The sequence below is a fragment of the Saccostrea cucullata genome, unplaced genomic scaffold (genome assembly GCF_032062105.1).
Source record: "Saccostrea cucullata isolate Sc308-1 unplaced genomic scaffold, CSIRO_AGI_Scuc_v1 ctg103, whole genome shotgun sequence".
Classification (NCBI taxonomy): Eukaryota; Metazoa; Mollusca; class Bivalvia; order Ostreida; family Ostreidae; genus Saccostrea; species Saccostrea cuccullata.
Window position 1 is genome coordinate 138,883 of NW_026937060.1, and position 25,187 is coordinate 164,069.

Here is a 25,187-nt window from a genome sequence, read left to right on the forward strand (position 1 = left end):
ATATTTTTTTTTAATGACATAATGAACAGATCCTTTAAAGGATAATTGGTTGTATAGAACTTTTCAAGCAATAAGTCGTTGTCTCTATCAAAACCAAGAGACTGAATGAATGCCTTAATAAATTAAGCTAACAATTCTGAAATAATCTCCAACAAATTGAATTTGTGTATTTGTACATGTAACAACGTTTGCTCAAAATTTCCAACATTTTAACCTTTCATCTACGGAAATCACATCCCGTCTTACCTTTGTTACAAGTCTTGATATATTTTCCAATAAAAGGGAATTGTTTTTTTTTCTTCCTGCCCAAAAAGTGTTGACTTAGATCTCAATCACAATGACTCAAAAAGAATGTCTTTTTTCTGATGAAATATTTAGAGATAACGATCATTATTTAAGTTCAAAAGTCCATTACACAATACATATGATGGAGAAGAGCAAACACAGAACTCAAAACATCAGAGATGGGATCAGGTGCCATGGAGGAGAGAGCATCCCCTGCCGACCGGTCACAATCGAGTGCTCATTTTCATGATTAGAACATTAAGAAAAAAAATCCGTTGTGTAAATAATGGCTTAACAATAAGTATTAAAAACGTTAGTCAATATTTGACTCAATGATATATTGTGTTTGTTGTCAAGATCATTGTTTCGTCCATGAAACATATGAAATTATGACTTTTTAAATCAACTTGTTTTTCAATAACTCGACCACCTCATTTTAGAAATTGTTCATACAAAGAGCACATCAGAGATATATATCTAGTATGCAGGTCATGAAGGTATATTGCTACATATGTAAGTAAAGTTGATGATTGAGAAGTTATAGTCTAAGTTGAATCTGGTTGGTCTAAGTTGAATCATTGTTAGTTTAGCTAAACGCAATACATTGTATCATTGTATGTCTTGGTACCAATCTGAGAGGATTTAATTGAGAACGTTCAAATTGTCATGCTTATTGCTCTCTCCCATCTACTACCTGGTCGGTAAAAACATAGTTCAGGATAACTCTATTAGGACATTCATGATGGACTTTTACGAGTAGCGCTGACTTTTACAGATGACAGCTTATTTTTACACTAGAACAATGTATGGAAGCTTTTTTACGATAAAATATTTAGCTCAACATTTAATTCAACCAAAATAACCAAAGCGTTAATCAGTTGTCCTTAAAGAAAACGGCAACCACCCTACCCTAAACTCCTGGTCTTCACATGTTAGTACCCCTAACAACATTAGGGACACTACCTATGACCACTAGAAAGTTGTTCTTATTTATTATCAATTCTGTACCTCCATACATAATGTAGATTTAAATGTCTAGTAAACAGTCAACTGTGAAAGTCAGTGCTTCTCGTAAAAGTCCACAACCAAACTCGCTTCTTAATTTACACAGTAGATGAGGCCAAGTACTCTATTGCATAGAAAATAATGTTACCAGATAAAATTTTTGGGTTACAGAATGACCTGTAAGTTGAAAGAAACTCCTATCTAAAAGGGATGGTAATTAGAAAAATAATTTGAGATCATTGGTATTTGAGCTTAACTCCAGGCCTCATTTTTTAATGTCATTTTTTACATTGTCAATATTTTATCAAATTTCTTAATTATGTATTATTTATTATTAGATTATTCTTCTGTCTTAATCCATGTTTTCCTAAGCTTAGATTGTATGTTTAAAGTTTTTTTTTTGAAAATATATCATCATTATATTTAATGTACAAAAAAAATGTACCAATGTGAAAATGTATATTTAAAATTTAAAACTTAAAATTTTTACACATGATAACCCAAAAGTCATTGAATTTTTTCATATTTTTAACTTTTGTAAAATTTTTGCATTAAATCCTTTTACCATTTCTGAAGTACAAATAATACTAGTAATCACTTTGTGAAAAAATAAGTCCAGGGTACACATTCCATCCATTTTATAATTTGCATAAGAGCCATTATTAAGCTAAAATAGACTCCATTATGTGAAATGAAAAACCTCTTAAAAAGATAAAATCAGTCTATTTTTATAGTGTCCTCATTTCTTTGCTGCAAAGCATTGGAATGTTTTATGTCCTATATTTTAAAAAACTTCAAAAATCGTCTGTCTGTCTTATTTACCTAATCCATTGACTCGTGCATAAGTATAAAAATCAAATCCAATGCTTGATAAATTGCCCTTTGCTCCTTGATGTACTAATCTCTCGAATTTTGAAAATAAAAACGATGCATAAAAATAGGTGATTTTTTTTAAAAATAGTTTGTCCCCGTGGTATTGAATATACATCTATGTAGCTTATGGTTTGGTTTTAATTTGGAATTTAGAGAAAAAGAAAATTAACTTGACAGAGGAAAGACCCGAGTTGATAAAATTAAATAAACCATGTATTAAAAATTTCTTCCAAAAATGGTTTATTTGAGGAATTGGGGCTCATGAAGAAGACAAGACCTGTTAAATTGAGTCATTATTTCGTACACTGTTAAGATCTTTATTCTTTATGTTAATTCTGCAAATTTACCAAAAACTGTTTTAGAGAATGGTTTGATAAATTGAATCAAATAAAAAAAATTGGTTTTTTCATATGAGGTATTCAATGTATAGTGAAGTGATTTTGAACAATTTCAAATAATTTTAAACTAGTCAGAAACGCATAGCTAGATAACGATAAAAGTGAAATGAACCAAATTCACGCGACTTAAAAAAAGTAGGAAGACAGTCAATTTCAACTTTATTAGTTTCTGAAAAGTTATGTGCCCTTGCTGAAGAGAAGAAAAATTTAAGTTTCTCAAAATTTCAGTGGTAAATAATTCATTTTATTTCATAGTTCAGTAAAGAGGGAGTTTATGCATATTTTCACCAAGAGATTTGTTTGAAATTCAAATCACGTTTTATAATATCTTATAAAAACATCCGCCACTCATAGACGTCAATGTAAAATTTAAGGTGCATTGAATTGGACAATAATCAAAATTTTGTAAATTCCTTGATGGAGCATTTTTATTTGATTACATCTTCAAAATGCTACCAAGATTTAAAATATCGGACCATTCGTTTATTACGTACAAATTATGGTCATTATACATTGAATACCTTAAAATAGCAATTTTTTGGCACTGAGAAGAATCTATGTAAACTTGTATTTGGTTTAACCTTGTTTTGGATAAAAGGTTTGAATAGCATTTTTAAAAGTTTGATTCTTCTTCTTTTGTTTGTAATCGTGTTAGACTTTTAAGTGTTATATAGACAGGTTGTCTAGTATGTATATAAAAACATTGACAATGTACATAGAGAAACCAAGCAGAAAAGGATGTATTTCATAAACTTAACTTTTTGAAGTAAAAATTGTATTTTTGAAGAAATGGTGTATATTGCTTACTGTAATTTATAAATATTACGTCTAATAGTTTATAAATCTGGACAATAATGTATATCAAACCAAATATATATTTTTTTCAGAATAAACAAAAAAATTAACAAGAGGGGGAAATATGCCTCTGAGTTTAATATTTATAGTTTATGATATGGATAAACAGAACAATGTTCCGGATTATACAAAATTCTAGAAAAAAAAAATGTTCTTTCTGTAATTGACTTATTACATTGTTATGTGTCTTCTAGCGCATTGATGAAATAAACATTGCGTTAAGAATCTTGCCCCTACGTCTCTTGTAGGACCATCATACCTCGATGATCCCTCAAAATGAAATACACAATTGAAATCTTGTATCAATTTACTAAAATGAAAACGTTTATTTACAAACATACACTATGTAGGCGTTACTGTCATTCATTTAGAACTTGTACGAACTTGGAAAATTTGCGCTGGAAATTAGACACCTAAAAATCGTTGGTTTCATTAAGCAGCAAAATTTACTTTTTAAGTATTTCATATCTTACATGCATGGACACGAAAAAAAAAGAATAACTGCGCAGGAGTTATGAAACAATGTTGAAAATGAGAGAATAAATCATTTTTTCGGACCTATTTAGGTTTATTCTCTTAAATTATCTTGCAGTTAATTATATATTCGCTCTCAGAGAATTCTGCATCAACTAGTGGAGGAAAAAGGCACTTTTGTAATCAATTAATTAAAATGTATACTGTTATCTTCAAAATAGACCTCGATATTTTCGTATCATGCAGTTTAAGTACATCTTTGAATTCAGATACAGAAACAAAAGTGAAAAACAATGTAAGTTTGTCCCAAATCTCTCTCTCTCTCTTTCTCTCTCTCTTTCTCTCTTTCTCTCTCTTACACACATTTACATTTTGTGATGTCGATCTTTTGCAATTGGTGGACAGCTTTAAAAATTTATACTATATTTAGATTAAAAGATAAATCATTGAAACTTGCTAATTTGATCAGGAATTCCATATTTTGAAAATATAGGCAAAGAAGACAAAACATTCTACTCAATTACAAGGCTCAAATGTACAGCAAAGCATATTGTGCCATCATAGAAATGAAAGCAATATTTAAGAATATGAGTTCTCAAACATATGTTTGCTTTAAGATTAAAGGGCGCTCAAAGAGTACCTTTATGCTTTTATTTAACTTTTTAGTTTACACGACTGTTTTTCCGCTAAGGTATATCAAAAATTTTATTTTTAATTGCATCGATCTTTAATCTGAAGAAAAGAAATGCAATTTTATACGCTTTTTAAATTTATTTTGTGTTAAAATTGTGTTAAAAGTTAGATATTGCTAATTTTTATAGTTTGCACAGTATTTGCTACTTGAATAACTTAAAAGCATGACGGGAATTCTTTCGGAATGTTGTGTAGCCTTTGAATCAAGAAAAAAAACATAATTCATCTGAAAAATTTATGATTACTTGTAAAATTCTTCAGATATCAACAAGTATTAACATTCTTAGAGCTTGTGATTGGAACTTTTCATGGGTTCATTTGCTTTTGCAAATACATATATATTATGTAATGGTTTCCAAAAGGATAGTAAATGCTTAAAAGTGAATAGGCAACATATATTTCTTTCTTCTAAGCAGATAATTCATTTTACAAAAATATCGCGAGATGGTAAATTGCTACATACTTATGTAATAAAATTATACCTTCAAACTGTCGATAAAGGAAAAAAGATGTTGAAGGATGAATAGAATCACTGCAAAAAGCAAACAAGATTTTTAAAGAGATGAGAAAAGGCTGTGATTCAAACGAACATCATATACTATTAACTCTGAACATATCAGGATGCAAAAAAAAAAAATTGTAAACAATAACTCAGTGAATAAATCCAAAATATAAATATATAATGTATTATTCAAGAAATGATTTAACTCACAGATGTACATGGATATGGAAAGATTGGGGAAAAATAAGATCAGACAGTTTTTTTTACCTGAACGAATGGTTGATCTTATAAGTCCCAATAATAATATTTATTATAAATATAAAGATCCATAAAATAATCATTGAAGAGAGAATAACAGGGATCCCTTATTACAATTTAGATCAGGTGCTTTGGAAGAGTAAATATACACTGTCAACCGGACAAAGTTTCTGTGAGCTCTATGAATTTATCAAGTATATAGAATAATCGATATTTAAATACTATAGTATAGTTTTAAAGATGAAGACTTCACAATTTATTTAAAATAAATGTTGTATTTGCTAACAAAGTTTTTTAAAGACCAAAGAATTTAAAAATAAAAGATGGTAACTCAAATTTATTACATGTACATGTAACATATACGCATTATTCCTGCTAACAATCCAATGTTTTGTTAACTACATTTTATTATATTATTGTAATATGAGACAAAAACTTTCCTGTGAAATCTTATACTGAAAAACGTCTTACGTAAATGAAAAACTTGAGAATCTTTCCTAGACGCATTGACGTAAAAGGCTTCTTCTGCTGACATGCGGAACACGAGAAAAAGTTTCAGAAGAAACAAATGTTTCATTACAGAAAAGACAAATGTGGATGATTTCGGATGGAGTCTAGTTGGCGAGAGTATATGAAAGTTTAAAAAAATGATTTTTTTTTTTAAACACTTAATTTTAATTGCATGAAACTGATTAACGAGAATTATTTTAAACATTGCAAAGGATGACGATACTTTATACAGACATTTTCGGATAGTTTGATTTATACTGTCACATTTTTTTTAAACATTATTTTTGAAGCAGAACAAAATTCAGAAACGAACACTTAGATATCTAAAGTGGGATTGAATGTCTAGGAAGAATTAAATTTTCATAAATAGGAATGGTTTTTTTTTTTTCAGTTTCTTCATTTTTTTAGATGAATTTAAATATAATTTTCATAAAATTAAGATTCATCATCAAGGTATGATAATTGACTAGTTAAATTAGAAAAAACAATCGATATTCAGAAGCAGTAACCCAAACGATACAAACTGGGAGCAGATCAAACATGGACTTCTAAAACATCAGAGATGGGATCAGGTGACATGGAAAAAATTAGCATCCCCTGTCAGTCGGTCACTACCGCCATCTTCTCATTTCTATGATCTGGAAAACGGAAAAATTAGTAGACATTCAGTGTATAATTAATAGTTTTACAATTCGTAGAAAGGGCTATATGCGATATATTGCATTATTTTGCCCTCACAAAAGTAATATTTTTGAAATTTCTTAAAATGTGCTGAGTTTATGTATATTGTACGAGAAAAATCAATTAACAAAAGTATTATATAGTTTTAAAGCAGGTTATTGACAATTTTTGGTTTTTATGACGTCACGAACTATTTGGATTTTGTATTATTTTTCAGAAAGAGGAAAAAATGGACAAAATTTGCTGAACTTTTTCTATAAAATTTCTCGAGCACAGGCTTGAACCAGAAAAATATTTACATAATTTTTTGATATTGTCATTATATGTACAATGTATCATGTCAAAATATAAGCTGGTGCAGACCTGCGATCGGTGACTTTTACTCAAAATATCGACGTAATATACACCTTTTTCTGTAGATACTATGGCCATTTTATAGTAACGTCATTTTCTCGAAGTCATATCAAAAATATGATGGCATGGCTTCTGAAAATATTGAGTGCTATGAAATCTGCATATATCCCCCTGTTTCAGAACATAATTTTATATTTCTCCATCAACGTTTGATTTTCGGGGCAAATTTTGGTCATTACCGAATTGTTCCTTTTCTGTGTCTTTAATAAATATCTAATAGATTATATTTTTTGGTACTTTTAGGGTTTGTTTCTCATGAACTTTGTTATATATAAATGACTTTTTGAGAAGTTTATTTTGGATAAGCATTCATATACTATGACTCAAAATCGCAGAGAAAAAAGGGGATTCTTTCTTAGCTACGGTACAAATAAGTTGACCTTTTTGCATTTTATTATTCACTTTAACCGTTATCATATTCTATCAGATGTAACAATGATTATAATTATCATCTAATTTTACGTAAAATAGTTTGAATAATATTCATAATTGAAAAAAATATTACAAATTAATGCGCGTAAATTATTGTGTGACCTTTTTGCACTTAAAATGTAACATACTTGGGGTATCAAAAATCAATATATGCAATAAAATATTTTCTTGTATCAAACTTTTTACGAGTTATCCCTTGATCAGTCTTAAGTATTGAGTAGTTTAAAATAATGAAAGAAAAAGTTAGAAAAAAGAGCACCAGAGACCCGGTTTTCCACGAAAGTTACAATTTCCCGGTGTCTTTTAAAAATGACGACATCAGTTACACCTACGAAACTCTAACCGTCTATAGTCACGGACAAATTAAGAATGACGACTGGTCCGACTTGAATTTGCAGCAACTCAAGATTCTAAAGTTTTGAAATATTGATCAAAATATGCGATTTTCGGGCAAAAAACGGTGTAAATTTATCTTGAATTCTTAAATATAAATTATCGTCATTTCTCGACAAAGTTTGTTGAGGGAATCCTAACAAAAAAATACTACAGTAAAATTTTAATTTACTATAGTAAATCAAAGTTCCAAAGTTTTCACTATAGTAAATCAAAGTTCCAAAATATTTCTTTTTCACTTCAATGTTATTTATATAAAAGCACTGATTTTTTTTAATGATAAAGTGTTTATCACTGCATGATAAAGATACAGTGAATCAAATGTAAATGTGTTTTCATAAAATTGATAAACAATTATTACAAAAAAATAATAAAAGTAAAGAATGTTTTAAAATCCTAATTATTTACTAAAACGGTAATTGACTTCTGCATTTGGCTTCCCCATGACTGTTAGGATCTGTTCAGGTATTACTTTACCGTGGCCGAAGGCTAAGTACCAAGTGTGTATTGTCACAGGAGACCCCATCAACTAGTCAAAGATAGCATTAAGGTTCTTTCCGAACGTTAAAACCACGTTTTCAAACACTTGAACACATTTTTGCATTCAATACAACATGGAATGACGCACAGACTGTGGCAAAGGTACATGTAATATATTTATGTATTAATAAAAGGACATAAATTAACGGATAATGCAATTCATTTACTGTAATTGCGACCTTGTTTTAAGTATAAAAAGGTCGGTAGCTTTTAGTATAAAAAGGTTTGTATTAATTAGTTTAACAAAATTTATATTAGGTAACTATTTTTTTAGTATTCAAAGGTCGATCACCTTTTTTCTTAAATATTTTCTTCTATGCCGATATGATAAAATATGATAATCAATACAATTGCAATTTATAAAAGCAACTCATTTTTTTTGGCATGAAACTTCTTTTTAAAAAAAACCAAACATTTATACGTATATGCCTCTGAAATTACAGTTTACGAAATGAGGACCGATAGTGGATTCATAGTTATATAAATATAGTTATAACCTTTACAAACACAGATACATTTTCAGGTCCAGCGAGTGTTCTACGGGGCATTGTGTAGTGTTTATATTGCCTATCTTATTCGATATTCAAGAACATGCTCTGAGAAAAATTGATTTTTTGTAAAACTTGTAATATGCCTAAAAGCATCAAAAGTATTTTCTTGGATGAAGTGGTGTTCATAGCATAACATTGTCTTATTTTTTGTTGTGGTTTTGCTTTGTCCGATCTAGGCAAGGAGCACAAGGGCGAAAGGAAATGCATGCCTTTCATTTGCACTCTATTGTTTTAATGGGTTGTGTTTACTCTACAAATTTTTTGCATGGTTCCAAAATGAGGATTTGAGTGTGATAGTTGTGCTTTGACGTCATATCTTATTTTAAAATTACATGTATTTAGAAAATAGCATCGTTGCGCTGATGTCATTGAATGTGATCCATGATCTTGAAAATCTTCCCCTTAAATGCATGTTCATGAATTAGAAAGTGATATATTCTATAATTTTACATGTAAATATAATTGCTTTCAATTCAACGGAAAAAAGCAACATTAGAACAATTCACATAATTATATGTAAGTAGGACTATTAAGCCATATTTTTTTCAAATTAAAACTCCTTTTAGCAATTATCTTATAAATACTCATTCCATTTTACACTGCATAACGTCAAACATGAGAAGCACAAGTTAAATTTTATAATTGATGTGTCTTAAATACAAAGAATGTTGTTAAGGAAACAGACACACTCTGCTTCATGAATCTAGTGGTAAGAGGATGATCCTTGCGTCGCTGGTTTGAATCCCACTGTGGGACATGGAGACCAGTCCTTCGGATGCATGAGACAGTATTAACTGAGGTTCCTGTTGCAGAAGGTGCAGGCAGGAAAAAAAATCCCCCATTGCTCAATGGTTGTAAGTGTTGAGCATAGAAAATTTCTCCATATGAGTAAAAAATTCTTCAGAGAGACTTTAAACAACATAAAAGCAAACAAAAATGTCTATGTTTCATCAAATATAGTTATTATTATTTACAGCTGTATAGGTTCTAAATTAATCTGATAGTGAAAGTGATAACATAATATTTGTCCACTGTCCAATCCCATTCTTTTTTTGTGAATGATTTAAAAAAAAATCTTATGTGATATGATAAAAAAGGCACAAGATATAAACTAAAGTACTTCTCAAGAGAACTGGTTTTTAAGTAGCAATGTCGTATAGTTGTAAATTGCAATAATACTATTTTCAGAAATTAACTGCATTTAAGATAAAGGTGACATCAAAATCAATACATGCATTTGAAACTTGGAGAAAAGCGAAACATGCTCTAAAATTCAACAGTGGATGCTTCCATTTTCTTGGTACCTGGTCTTTCCTTTGGAATTTCCAGAAGGTCATAAAAATTGGTTTGTTATGTGCTGCTGCTTTTGAAAACGTTATCTGATCAACATATAAAATACATGGTTAAGGCCACGCATCTTTTTACTGCAGCCCTATTCCGAGCACTTTACGCTCGTAAATTGAAGATTCTATTTTACGCATCAGCGGTTTTCAGATAACTTAGGCAGTGCTATTTCATAATAGAAATATTAATTTGAATGAGGGTATGTCCTTGAGATACATTATGAAACTTGTAAATGACCTCCATGCAGGGCATCTATATATGAAAAAAGGAAGACACAGTCATATTTATAGTAACCTTTTCGAACTAATTACAAAGTGGTTTTATACATATACAATATTATTTCAACTAATAAACATTTTAAACGATTTTAGAACACAACTTTACAAAAATAAAGATTTGTTTATAGAAAATGTATTTGAGCACTAATATTCTCATCCATTTTCTCATAGGACAAAATAATGAAAGCGTTATAAATATTAAATGGTAAAAAGAAATTTAAAAAAAGTACGCAACAAATGCCATGTTCCCCTCGACATATTTTAAAATAAAATATTCAACCAAAATAAATTTGTATTACCTAAGCAAGAGTTTCATTATCAGAAATAAAATCTTAGATATCAATTACGCATTTTGAAAATATTATCTACTTCTTATAATTCGCCAGGGTTTTTGAATATCTTTGGAATAATTATGGAATAAACCCAAAATTACATTAAGATAAGGATATGAAGATGACGAACAATATTCAATCTCAAAGTCCATAAAACAATACAGAATAGGAGCAGAGCAAACACGGACCTCCGAAACATCAGGTAGTGGGATCTGGTGCCATGGAGGAGTGAGCATCCCCTGCTGACCGGTCTCACCCGTCCTGTGCTCCTTGTCATGATCAGGAAATAACGGAAAAATCCGTCATCAATTCAGTGTATAAATAATGGACTAACAATTAGTATGAAAAATGTCAGTCAGCATTTGACTCAAAAATAGATTGTATTTACTGAAAAGGTCATTGTATCGACCATAGAACTTAGAAATGATGACTTTAAACGAGACTGTTGATATTCTTGTTTCATCAACTTGCTTGTCAAAAATTTACCTCGTTTTAGAAATTGTTCATATGTAGAACATGCTCTTGCGTCAGATACACTGTATAACACAAACAGTTTTTCCTCTGCTACGTAAGACATTAGACTAATGAATTTTAAGGGATTTTGAAAGTGCTTGTTTGGGACAAATATATCAAATTGCAAATCTGTTTTATCATAAACGTTTTTAATTTAAGAAACAAAATAACTTAAAGGAAGAATAGAGGAGGACTTACTCATATTTATAAAAAAAAATGACTTACCTTTAAGGTCATACGCAGCGTAGTATGAACTTTATTGGGCTCTTCCCTGGAGTTGAAGAGTTCCACTAAATGAAGGACCTGTCCGCAATACTTTTAATGTCTATATATGGATTTGTACACCTCTTCTTAAACAAATTTTGCTGGGAAAAAATTTTGAATTTATGTTTCGTAATTTTTGTATATTTTTCTTTGAATAATGCAAAATTTTTCATAATTTAATATCTTCCAAAAACCCCTGGTAATGCATGCTGATTTTTTGTCTGTACACATTTGATGGCACTATATTCTTAAATTAAGAATATCTTGAAAAAGTATCAGTCGGTAAGGTACCTTGCGTATGTCCTTAATTATATTTTTAGAAACCAATAATGTTTTTTATGAAAATGTGAACGAAAATCAATTTTATTAAAATTAGAGGGGCTTTCCTTTTAATTTCATTGCCCATAAAAAAAACAAAATAATAACATAATGTAAATTTAATGCTAGCTAATGCTTGTTCTTTTTTAAATATAATTTAAATTGCCTTATTGTTGGAGAGTATACAACTGATGTCAATTTGATAATTATAGGGTAGTTTAATTAAGGTAACCTTTCTAAATAAAGCAAAAGAGATGTTATTATTAAACGAAAATTCTAACATTAGTTTGAAAATTAAAGACTCACTTAATAAAGGCACATGTAACCTTTCTAAATAAATCAAATAGATGACAAATTTTAAATAAAATTCTAATGAGAGCTAGGTCACTGATTGCAATAGGCTTCACAACAAACTATGATCTATTATAAACAAATATCTAATTTAAGAAGTGTTAAAGTACTATTGTGATATTTTTCATATGAATTTCTCTTTCTGTTTTAATTTAAAGAATACTAAACCCTAAGAAAAACTACGTAAAACATTAAGAATCAGGCATTACGGTTTTTTAATTTTATAATTGAATAAAAAGGCTTCGACAACTGAAAAGTAAAACAGCATTAAATAAATAGTTAATATTTACTTCAAGGGGTACTTTCCATCTTGTGTTTGACGTACTTAAATTTCATTTTTTTAATGAACGTATGTGTCTGTTGAAAATCAAATATCAGAATATCAGAATAAAGAAAACTGGTCTTTTCCACGTGAAAACGATTCTACTAACCACATAATTACAGGAAAAAAAAACTTTATGTTATATAATTTTCCCTAAATTCAACTTTCCTTGTTCATCTTATCGTGAAAATAAACTTTTCATTTTGTGAGACACATTTAATAATGAAAGTCAAAACACGTGTGGTTAATATAGCGCTAACAAAAACACAATTCAAGCATGAGCATGTTCAAGGACATTTTATTAATCGATGTGCTCTCTAGGAAAGTAAAAGTTAAGATAATTATAAATCAATTTGATATGCTTGATTTTTCGCAACAAATCTTCTTAGAGAATGAAAATTCTTAGACCCACATAAACTTGTCTTTATAAAAATCTGAGTATTATTTATGCCCTGTACATGTCTTATTAACGTCCTTAAGGAACGTCATTACATGTAACTAGAATCAATTCCTTTCCGGCTTTAATTACACTGAATTATTTGAGGGTTTCTCATCTTGATAAATACCTAACCATAAATTTAAAATATAATTTTGGTAATATGTGAAAACAATAAAGACAATTGAGAACCTCGGAATAATATACTTTCTGCACGTAGTGTATTGAAAACCTAAATATATATTTAAAACGTTTTACAACTTATGCTAAAAAAAAAGCAGGGACTCATTTTTTTTAATTCTTAATGAGCTTTAAGAATTCCTTTTTAAAAGGCACCGGTCAGTAGGAGATGTTTACTCCTCCTTTAGGCACCCTATCCTTCCTCTAGAATTTCCAAGGGTCGTAGAACTTCCTAAATGTTTCACAAGATTTCCAATTTCCCTTGCTAATAATCTGTTCAATGGATAAACCATACTTATTAGCCTTAAAAGTACTTGCCCCCGTTGTTGAAAAAAAAATCAACTAACGAGGAAAACTACTTTTGGAAAAAATATGAACAGATTCGATTCTCTGGATTTATATTACTGATATCTCTTGTTCAGGCACGTAATGAGTTTTTGTTTATTACATTATTGTATACCTTTTAAAAATGTACTTTCTCTTTTAATGTTTTTCTTGTCCCTGTCATTGGCTGAATAAGGTGTCAAATTTCTATTGGTGTTCACATCACGTGCAATGAGGAAAAACCGCAAGGTTGCATATATTGTGTTAAAACTTTGTTTTTAATCAGAAGAGTGCACTATGTTCGAATGAAAAAGTCATTCATAGTTAAGGGATTTAATTATATAATTCGGGTAAGATATCTTATTGTTAAAAAAAAATGTATATTGATGTAAGAAGTAAAATTTTCATTTTAAACGCTTAACAATAATGAAAATCTGTTCAGAAGTATTTTTCACTTAAAAACGTGTAGAATCAGTTTCCAGAATGACCTCTACATAATACGTGTACATGCTTGTTTTTTTTTTTTTTTTAATCTTTTTAAAAAAAATATTTGATAATTTCTTACAGTTAAAGAAAACTCTTTCAGGCTTTTTTAAAAATAATTATTGCTCAAAATTTCAAATCTCTTTTCTTTAATCTCTTTATGTCTGCTACACTTCAAAAGATGATATACTATCAAGGTGAACATTCTTGCCGATTTGAATTATGAGTATTTAAATAACGAATTATAGTATCACCTAAAGTTGTAAGACGAGCATAGTAATTGTTAACACATGAATTAACATCCGTGCAATGTTTATGACACCGGTCTAGTTCTTCAACATATTTTTTTAAAGGGCAGCTTGCGGGGAGGGTTGGTAATTTTCATATAGCGATGAAGAGGAAAATACATGTATACAACAGAATGCGAAAGCAGATATACGTTTCCAGAAAAAGCTATCATAAACGACAAAGAGGTAGGTTCTGATAAAATGCAAGTAAGTTATTATGTTGATGGATTACATGAAGAATTTAAGATGATTTTTTTGCATGATATTCAAGAATTAAACATAAATACTTATGTGATTATTTTCAGATAAAAGGGACATTTTTTCACAACTATAAAAAAAGAAATATGATGAAGATTATTATTATTATAAAATTGCTTTGTTATTTAACTTAGGAAAGCAAACAAGATGTAGTGTTAATGAAGAAATAAGAAAAATTGCGAGAATTCTTCCCAAATCACGTCTGTAAGTATACAACTTTTAATCAAAAGATTTATGCTGGCAGTCTTATTTACATTTTTAAAACCTTAAAACAAACATGTTTATTCTACATACCTGAAATTGATTTAAAAGTAAAAAAAAATACCTTTGATTCTTCATTACAAATGAAGAGATGCATTTCCAGAACATTATCCTCGTTTTTTTTAAAGCAAAATGAAAGAAGATCCAGTAATAGTGTTAACACATTGGATAAAATACATAAAGGACCTTAAAAAGGAACAGACAAGACTTTTGACCTTGAAGAAAACTTATTTACAAATTGATATGATGCATAGGAAACTTAACCAGAGAATGCAGGTATTTCTCCATAGTTATAACCATTTGTATAAACGCATATTTTTTGTGTAATATCAGCAGAATATAAACATTTAAATTATGCACATAAAGTATAACAGGATTGTTGCTTGCGGAAATACCATTACCTAATTTAAGAAAATATAAGTATGAAATATTTATGTTAATGAAAATGAATCTGAATTTTGCTGATATATAGGACGTCATCTTATTTTTTTTCACAGTGGTTTTAAATTTTTCATACAGGGACTGAAACATTCAGTATTATTTTTATTATTAATTTTAATAACTACCTTACTGGCATTTTTATAGTATTTTCACCCGAAAACATTATAGAAAATAAGTCAGAAGGTATCAGGTTTGAAAATTGATCATTCCAATTCTCTCCTGAGAAAAAATAATATTTTCTAATTTGATATGCATATTATATCAAAGATTAATGTAAGAAAAAAATAAACAATTTTGGAATCTTGAATAATAAATAAATAAATAATATTTTCTAATTTGATATGCATATTATATCAAAGATTAATGTAAGAAAAAAATAAACAATTTTTGGAATCTTGAAAGTAATTACCAAGTTTTGGCAATTCTCTTGTCAGCTTAACAACAACAACAACAAAAACGCATTTTTGATATCCGATTGAATAATCTAAACGTTTTAATTTTTTGAAAGAAAATATCGATTTAATAATCTTAAGGGTTCATTTTTTCGAAAGAACAATCTATCTTTTTTTTCAATTTACGTCTAATTTATATTTGACAAGTCTTCAGTAAAGAGACATATGTAAAAAAAAAATGGTTATCACTATTGTTGAAAACTTTGAATTGGTCCCAACTCGCCATATTTTGCTTACGTAAAAAATCTTATATCTTAGGTTTCTGGGCAGATACCCTAGAAGACATATCCCTCGCCATTCATTTTACTATTTCAACTTAATAAAAGAAAAATGCTCGTTTAAACACAAAATTATGGCTAAATAACTTTCAAATTGCATTACTTCATTCGCTGACATGCTAAAAATTCATTATTAGTATCACTTTCTATAATTTAAACATTATATGTATTTAAAATTAAATTTTAAAATTATCATAAATTGAGACATATTCATACATATTTCTGGAATCTCATGGTTTACATGTAACAACTTCTTGTTCTCTTTAAGTATTAAACTATTCAAAATTATTTTGTTTAAAGAACACAGTGCATTTTCTCTACTATTTCTAGAAAATCTTTACCCTTTAAGGACAGATGATACAAACAAACTTATGTCAAAAAAATTGAAAATAACAACTGGAGCCATGTTTTAATGAATAAAATGAACAAGTCTCACCGCCTAGTTTTTAAATTTTCATTCAAATTTTCACAAAATGCGATTTGAAGTGAAAAATATTTGGAAAAATATTTGTATAGGTTAATAAGGATGGTTTCAGAGAGGCAGAATTTTGAACATCATTGAAGGTTTACAATTTCCTTATATTCTAGAAATTTATTATTTGCATCATTTTCAATTAAATTAGACCAAAAAATATACATGTGTATACCAATCCAGGCATCAATTTTTTGTATCATCTGTCTTTAATTATAAATCAATCAACATCTACTTTAAATCTATCCAGAAACATTGTTTAAAAAATAACCTTATGATTTCTATAATACATTGACATTAACAGTAAGAAAGGCTATTTATAAATATATAACTAGTTTTATTGAATTAGTTTTAATTGTAAATAATGTATGAACAGTAGATGTAAGTTGCACAGTGTGCATTTGTAAATACGTCGGTTATACCATTTTGTAAAATTAAAGGTCAAAACCGGTTTGGCGACGGAATCAAATTCACACTGCACTGCTACAAGTGCAATGTAATTTTAAAAGTTTACATTAGTTCTTTTTCTTGTATTATGTTATTTGATTTAGGAGCATACCTGAAAGAAATTGAATGATTGATTGTATATTGTTTAACGTCCCTCTCGAGAATTTTTCACTCATATGGAGACACTATCACTTGCCGGTGGAGAGCTGCAAATTTTGTCCTATACTCGGCACTTAGGGCAATTGAACAGGGAGGGATCTTTTTCGTACCAGCACCTAATGTGTTCCGAGGTGATCACGACTAGCCTGCAGAATGTCCATTTCATTTATATTCCATCTTCTGATCTCATTTTCTAAATTTTGAAATGAATGATTTGGTTACAGATGGTCAAGATCATCATCAAAAATAACTCATTTAAAATAAATCTTATATTTATGTGGTATCATAACTGTTTATTATTGATAATGATTCTATCAGATCTAGAAATCTTTATTACTTCACATAAAGTATGTTATTTTCATTCTTTTACATGTACAGACATTGTACATGTGCATCTTTTAGTTTGTTCCTTGACAAGTTAAACACATTCAATGATAGTTCTAAACTACTTTTCTTTTCCTTTTCAGGTGTTAGAAAGCAAGTTGGATGACAAGTTAAAAAATACTCAATGAAAGAATAAAATATATTAAAAAAATATGAACATATCATGGCAAAGAAGAGTGGCAAGTCACGATATCGCCTCAAAATTTGAAATTTTGATATTTGAATCCCATATTGAAATCCATAAGACATAAAAATGGAGGGGTAGTCTTGAAATGAAATGGAGAAAAATGATGAGAATTTGGATTTATGACTCTCGGCTATGTGTGTTTTATGTTTTCTTTAAAGAAACGTCATTACCTATTTTACCTATTTTTAAATTCTGAATGTCAGTGGTGGATCTGTAATGGAAAATAGTTTGAAGACATCTTCGAGAGATCTAGGACATTTTACCTGATGGTGTCACAAATATCACAGTGTGGAAAATTGTGTATTTATTCAAAGTTAAGGATTAATCAATATTCAAATACATGTATCTGTATTACAGAACATTTGGTCTCATGAATAAACATAAAATGCAAAAACATTCTTTTCTTCTTCAGTAGTTTAAATCATAATGTAAGCACCAATGTAATAATTTCTTCATTAATATCAATACAAAATGAAACAGAAAAAAGGTAAATGGATGAGGCCTGTTCTTTCTCATCAATCACAATTTTCGCCATTTATTTGAGGACTTTTTGAGAAATACTTATCTCGACACATTTTTCCCTATATATAACTGTGATTTATATATGTGTATTATAAAATAACAATGCATTTTTCCTTGCTCCACATTTTGGATTAAAATATTTGAGCAAAGGTTTGAGTACAAGGTATTGAAAACGTTTGAAATTGTTTAGATTTTTTTCAGCAGAAAAATGGCTTCGGTTAGAAGTTTTGTCATCATGGGAAAATAGTAGATATCTGTAATTATACAAAATTTTTCATAAATAAATCATGAAACAAAGTTTAAAGTTCACATTGTAGTATGTTGTTCTTCTTTTATTATGTGTGCCCTCAAGTAAGCAGGTTAACATGTTCACTGAAAACTTAATGATAAATGTTTTTAAGCATAAGCTTTAAAATAAGTTTATCTTCAACCAAATGAATGATCATTACTTTTTAAACGCCCTTATTTGAAAATATTAGAAACGAGTCATTCCATAGAGAAATTCTGTTTTTTTATATCAATTAACACCCGGTTAGATAAAACATCAAGGAAACAAGAGGCCCAGGGGCCACATCGCTCACCTGAGCTAGGAAAAGCCACAAATCAGATCCGAATTGAAAAGATTACTGGGGGTAAGGGGGGAGGGGCTTTAATTCTAATACTACTTGAGAATGCCTCCATATCAATACAGCATATAACATCTTGAGAAAGTTCTTGAGAAAAAGATTTTTAAAGATTTTTTTTGAAGATTTTGTTTGTATATATTACTTTTAATAATTGGAATTTGACTCCCCATTGTTTCCCTCCCTACCCCCCATTGTGGCCCCATCCTATCTCTGGAGGTTATGATTTGAACAAACTAGTATCTACATTACCTAAGGATGCTTCCTTATGAATATCACTGATCATGGCTTTGCAGTACTTGAGAAGAAATTTTTTTAAGATTATCCTGTATACATGTATTCCTATGTAAAACTTTGATCGGCCATGGTGGTCCCATCCTACCACGGGGGTCATGATTGAAACAGACTTGAATGTACACTACCTGAGTATGATTCAACATGAGTTCATCTTTCCTGTCCCAATGGTTCCTGAGAAGAAGATTTTTAATGATATATCCTATTTATTCCTATGTAAAATTTGGATCGGCCATTGTGGCCCCACCCTACCCCCGGGGGTCATGATTGGAACAAACTTGAATGTACACTACCTGAGGATGATTCAACATGAGTTTCATTTTTTCTGTGCTGATGGTTCTTGAGAAAGAGATTTTAAGGATTTTCCCTATATATTCCTATGTAAAACTTTGATCGGCCGTTGTGGCCCTACCCTACCCCCGGGTGTCATGATTTGCAAAAACTTGAATCTACACTTTCTGAGGATGATTTAACATATAAGTGTCATCTTTCCTATCCCTGTGGATCTTGAGAAGAAGACTTTTAAACATTTTTCTAATATATTCCTATGAAAAAATTTTGATCGGCCATTGTGGCCCCATCCTATCCCCGGGGGTCATGATTGGAACAAACTTGAATGTACACTACCTGAGGATGATTCCACATGAGTTTCATCTTTCCTGTCCCGATGGTTCTTGAAAAGAAGATTTTTTACTATATATTAATATGTAAAACTTTGATCGGCCATTGTTGCCCCACCCTAGCTCCAGGGGTCATGATTGGAACAAACTTGAATCTACACTACCTGAGGATGATTTAGCAAAAATTTCTTCTTTCCTGTCCTTATGGATCTTGAGAAGAAGATTTTTAAAGATTTTTCCTATATATTCATTAATAAAGCTTTGATCAGCCATTGTAGCCCCACCCTACTCCCGTGGGTCATGATTGGAACAAATTTGAATGCACACTACCTCAGGATGATTCAACATGAGTTTTATCTTTGCTGTCCCAATGGTTTTTGAGAAGAAGATTTTTCAAGAATGCCATTAATTTTTCACTAATTCATAATTATCTCCCCTTGGAAGAGGGCATGGCCCTTCATTTGAACAAACTTGAATCCCCTTTATCCAAGGATACTTTGTAGCAAGTTTGGTTGAAATTGGTCCAGTGGTTCTTGAGAAGAAGATTAAAATGTGAAAAGTTTACGACAACGACAACGACAACAACGACAGACAACGGACAGATTAAATATTTTGATCAGAAAAGCTCACTTGAGCCTTCGGCTTAGGTGAGCTACATGGATATGTACATCAATATATGTTTATTTGTGGTTTCATTAAGTAGGCTTTTTCTAATGTTCATTTTTTACATTTTTCCTTTCTTCAAAGGATATTTTTACAGCTTTCAGTCCGTCGACATTGATCATACAATGGTGGTAAGACTGATTTTTAAGCTTCAAACAAGAGCAAACTAGTCATCTATAAATATTTTCAACAGATCAATAATATTTGAAAAATATTTTAAAGATAGTTGTCAATGATTTCAATGTATTTTCGATATTACATGCAATTTGTCGGATTCAGAAATCAAATAATATTTTGACATTTTTAAGAAATACATATATAACTCCCCCCCACCCACCCCCCACACACAAAGTGACTTTGAAAGTTTTAATTAAGAGACTTAACTTTCAAATATACAAAAATTTTAAGGTAAATAAATTATAAATGAAATACGAACAGCGTTTAAGCCCCAAAGTCCATTAAACAATACAAATGTTGGAGCAGAGCAAGCACGGACCTCCAAAACATCGGAGGTAAAACCAGGCGCCATTGAGGAACTAGCATCCCCTGCCGACTGGTCATCATAATATATATTAATCATTTCGTATGACCTCTGGTCGATACTATGACCTCGTCAGCAAATACAATCTAAATTTAGTGAAATATTGACTGATTTTTTCATATTTATTCTTAGGTTCTTCTTGGCAAAAATAATGTTGACACGTACCTTTCTCTCTTATTTTCCTAGCATTGCAAGGAGCATAAAGCGAGGGATCTTCAATCCTCCATGACACCTGTGTCCACCTTTGATATTTAAAAGGTCCGTGTTTGCCCTGCTCCTTATTTGCATAATGTGAAGTCCTTTATCATTTTTCACCGTTGTTACAGCTCATACATATATCTTTAAAAATGTCATTATTTATATTCAAAATAATGCATTTTTCTCATTTGTTAAGTAAATGGATGCTCTGTAAGTTGTAAGTGACTTGATGGTAATCCCTAACAAAATAAATCTGAATTCTACGTCATATATTTAATTATTTTTGAAAAATATGTTTAGAAATTAGCACTTCACACTTGCAGAATATCATTAAAATAATGTATCTTATTATAAAGAAGAATTTTAGCATTTATGATGTGGCACTTGATTTTTTAGAATATAAACATACCTTTCAACTAACATATATTTTTTTGCGATTTAAAAGTTTGCTTTGAACTGATTTCACGTAGTAGATACAGACATAAATGATAATTAGCGTCGCTGAATGCATAACTTACGCTGAAGGAAATACAGATTCCATTTTTAAAATGAGGTCAAATTTACTAGAGTAGAAAATGTATTTAAAAGATTAAAAGGTCGAAAAGGTTTCAATACATCAAATGTTGTAGATTATTCAACGGGCGTCTAGATGGCAGCGATTTTGATTTCAATAGAAGGCTACAAAATTCATTGAAATGAATTTATACCCATATACCCATATCGCCTCTCTTCTTTACCACTGTATGAGATAGGAAAATGTATGTCTCCAAGACGAGGACTACAAGGTCAGATAATGCATAAAATTTGCTTAATAATAGTTATCCATCACAATGATTAAATGTAACTCCATTTCCGTCTAACCATGCAAACTATGGTCCAGTTTCTTATTATAAATGTGTGACGATCGGGCTCGAGATTCAGTTGCAAACGGGTTTTATCATTAGACATATGGTGAAAGCCGAGGGTAGTCCGCATGTTGCGCTAGAGTATATATAAGAGCGCATCCGAAGTGAGATGGTCATTCTGTGATCAACTGTCAGCGGAGAAGGTGGCAAAGTAGCAGGTACGGTGATTGAGATTTAAAGACGTTTCATTGTTGATTAATACAACTGCCCAGTGTTGTATTGTGTTTCCGTGATTATATACAGTGATATTTACTGTGTATATTAATTTACTTCTTGTACCTGGCTGAAGCCTGTGTAGTATAAAGGGATACAGCCGTCTAGTGACACGGCTGGGGACAGATCCCTGAGATACATACCTCGGACAGAGCCCTGTCAACAACCCGATCATTGTTCTTTGTTTTTGATTTGCTTTTATAATAAAGGGATAGATAACCCTAGAAATATATGTATATATTGACTCGTTTTCATCTTAATCATTTTGGTAATTATTTTCTGTAAATCTAATCATTTTGATAATCACGCGGACTGATCCAAATCATCAGACCCAGAACACGTTACAAAAATTGGTGGCAGCGGTGGGAATTGAATCAGTACTCTTAATTTCATTGTTATCATTTTGCTACTTGTTTAAGCATGTCAGGTTTACAAGCCGAAGTTGATTTTTTGGAGAGAGAAATAGTTCGTCTCAATAGAGAGATACATGACTCTGTAATGAGTAGAAATTCTCCTGGTACACAAACTCCTGGAGTCCCGAGACACAGACCAGTCATAAGTACCAGTACCCCGAATGAGAGACGGAGAGATAGTATGAGTGGATATGTCAGTGATGATGTATGTTCATGTAAGAATGATGATGAGAGTTCTGTATCTACTGAGCGACCTCCATTGCGTGCTCCCAAGCAGAGGACGCATCCAAACCAGAGACAAGCTCGATCCAGAAATTTTGTAAAGCCCGCTACATATGATGGATCTGGTTTGTGGAATGATTATCTGTCTCACTTCGAATCGGTATGCCTTTTGAATGAATGGACAGAGACTGAGAAGGGACTATACTTGGCTGCATCCCTTAGAGGCCAGGCACAAGGAGTTTTAGGAAATCAGCCTAGAGAGGGACGACAGAACTACAAGAAACTAATTAAGGCTCTCCAAGATAGGTTTGCGCCTTTGAACCAGACAGAGCTTTACAGAGCACAGCTCAGAGAGAGAAGACAAAAGGCGTCTGAGAGTTTGCCAGAGATGGGTCAAGATATAAGAAGACTCATAACTTTAGCCTACCCAACGGCTCCCGATGACGTCCGGGAAATTCTCCCTACAGAACAATTCTTAGATGGGTTGCACAACTCTGAGATGCGTCTCAAGATTAAGCAAGCGAGACCCATGAACCTGAATGATGCGATACAGAGAGCTGTAGAACTAGGAGCATACAACAGAGCAGAGAGCCGTCGCATAAATACTGTCAGGGTGATGAGTGAGAATACTGAAGACTCGTCTAAGACTTCGAAACTCGATCATTTCATAGAAACGGTTGAAAAGAACATGCGCTCATTACAGCGTGATATGAGGGAATTGAAACAGTGGAAGTTTCAGTCACAAAGTCAAACACGTATGTCTCGTCCAGCGACACATACAGACGATAAAATTCGAGCTAGGAAATGCTATAAGTGTGGATCCGATAAGCATCTGAGAAAAGACTGCCCACAGCTGAGGAAAGAGCCTGAAAACAAGTTTAGGAACGAGATCAATACTAAGAAGGTTCAGCATGAGAGGCCTGGTACAGTTCCAAAGAAAGATCACAAGTCAGAGGATGAGTACTCTAGATCTTTAAGCTCTATTAATGGGAGAGGGGTTTATGTTACGGCCCGTATCTATGGAATGGACGCATACTTGTTAATCGGTACAGGTGCTACAGTATCTTTGCTGTCTACAATATGTTATGAAAATATTGCAAGGTCAGGAAACAATGCATTAACCGAAGTCAAGAGAGACGTATTAACGGCAAGCGGAACTACACTTAAAGTGTTGGGGAAAGTTCCAGTGGATTTCAAGCTGGATGATGTTGAGTTGCAACATGAGATGATTATAGCTGATATTAGGTAGACGGAATACTAGGTCTAGATTTCTTGGTAAAGCATGAGTCAATTATTGACATGCATAGGCAACAGATATCAATATCAGGCATAGAGCATCCTATTCATCTTGAGGGGTCGGCGAGCTCATATAAGGTAGCCATTGTACATAGGATCACTGTACCACCTAGATCAGAAGTGATGGTGGAAGGGCAGATATGTGCTAGTTCGGATGGAACTCTTCCAACAAAAATTGGTTTGATAGAGCCAGCTGAGAAACTTCTTAAGTCGGAATCTTGCTTGCTGGCTAAAACACTTGTTCGGAGACAGGACATGGTTCCCATCCGTATCATGAATATTTCAGATGACAGTAGAACCATGTTCCCAGGAACTGTTGCATTTGGAAGAGCTCTATAAAAGCAGTACTTGTCATTTAGATAAGGAAGATAGACAGAAAGTCAAAAGTCTGTTATTGAAGTTTGCAGCACTGTTTTCAAAGACTGACGAAGGCGTTGGACGAACTGCTACAGTCAGGCACAAAATAGAGACGGGTACAAATGCACCTATTAAGCAGGCACCTAAGCGTCTCCCATTTCACATGCAAGAGGAGGTTAAAGAACATGTATCTGACATGTTACGAAGAGGCATTATAGAACCATCACAAAGCTCTTGGTCTTCATCAGTTGTACTAGTGAAGAAGAAAGACGGGTCTACAAGATTTTGTGTAGACTACAGGCGCTTAAACAGTGTTACAACAAAAGACGCATACCCATTACCTCGCATTGACGAGTCTCTAAACCAGCTGCGTGTTGTCAAGTGGTTTAGTACGTTGGACTTAAATGCTGGTTACTGGCAAGATGAGCTAGAGCCACAGGATAAGGCTAAGACAGCATTCGTCACTCGTCAAGGTCTGTACGAGTTTAATATTATGCCATTCGGGCTTTGTAATGCCCCAGCTACGTTCGAACGCTTGATGGAGTCTGTGCTGGCTGGCTTACAATGGCAGATATGTCTTATATACCTAGACGATGTCATCGTATACGGAAATACATTTGATGAAATGCTGAAAAACCTAGAGCTGGTCTTTGAGAAGCTTCTGGCAGCTGGACTGAAGCTGAAA

The 25,187-nt window shown here is 31.5% G+C and overlaps 1 protein-coding gene across 2 annotated transcripts; it reads left to right on the forward strand.

Moving 5' to 3' along the window:
- The first annotated feature begins 13,801 nt into the window (after positions 1–13,801).
- LOC134247134 (uncharacterized) lies at positions 13,802–18,029 on the forward strand. Of its 2 annotated transcripts, none has more exons than XM_062729466.1 (5): positions 13,802–13,876; positions 14,363–14,482; positions 14,689–14,758; positions 14,944–15,091; positions 17,532–18,029. In XM_062729466.1, the coding sequence occupies exons 2-5, from the start codon at positions 14,401–14,403 to the stop codon at positions 17,574–17,576; spliced, it is 345 nt and encodes a 114-aa protein (XP_062585450.1). In that variant the 5' UTR covers positions 13,802–13,876; positions 14,363–14,400; the 3' UTR covers positions 17,577–18,029. The 2 variants fall into 2 exon arrangements, with proteins under 2 accessions (XP_062585450.1, XP_062585448.1); XM_062729464.1 differs by having other exon boundaries at positions 13,823–13,876; positions 14,368–14,482.
- Positions 18,030–25,187: the final 7,158 nt, after the last annotated feature.

Bases quoted from the DNA above. Each gene is read 5' to 3' on its own strand.
- LOC134247134 (XM_062729464.1), top strand. From the start codon at position 13,832: ATGAAAAAGTCATTCATAGTTAAGGGATTTAATTATATAATTCGG. The intron at 14,759-14,943 runs GTAAGTATACAA...TTTTTTTTAAAG, and splicing joins ATTCTTCCCAAATCACGTCT to CAAAATGAAAGAAGATCCAG. The intron at 15,092-17,531 runs GTATTTCTCCAT...TTTCCTTTTCAG, and splicing joins AACTTAACCAGAGAATGCAG to GTGTTAGAAAGCAAGTTGGA.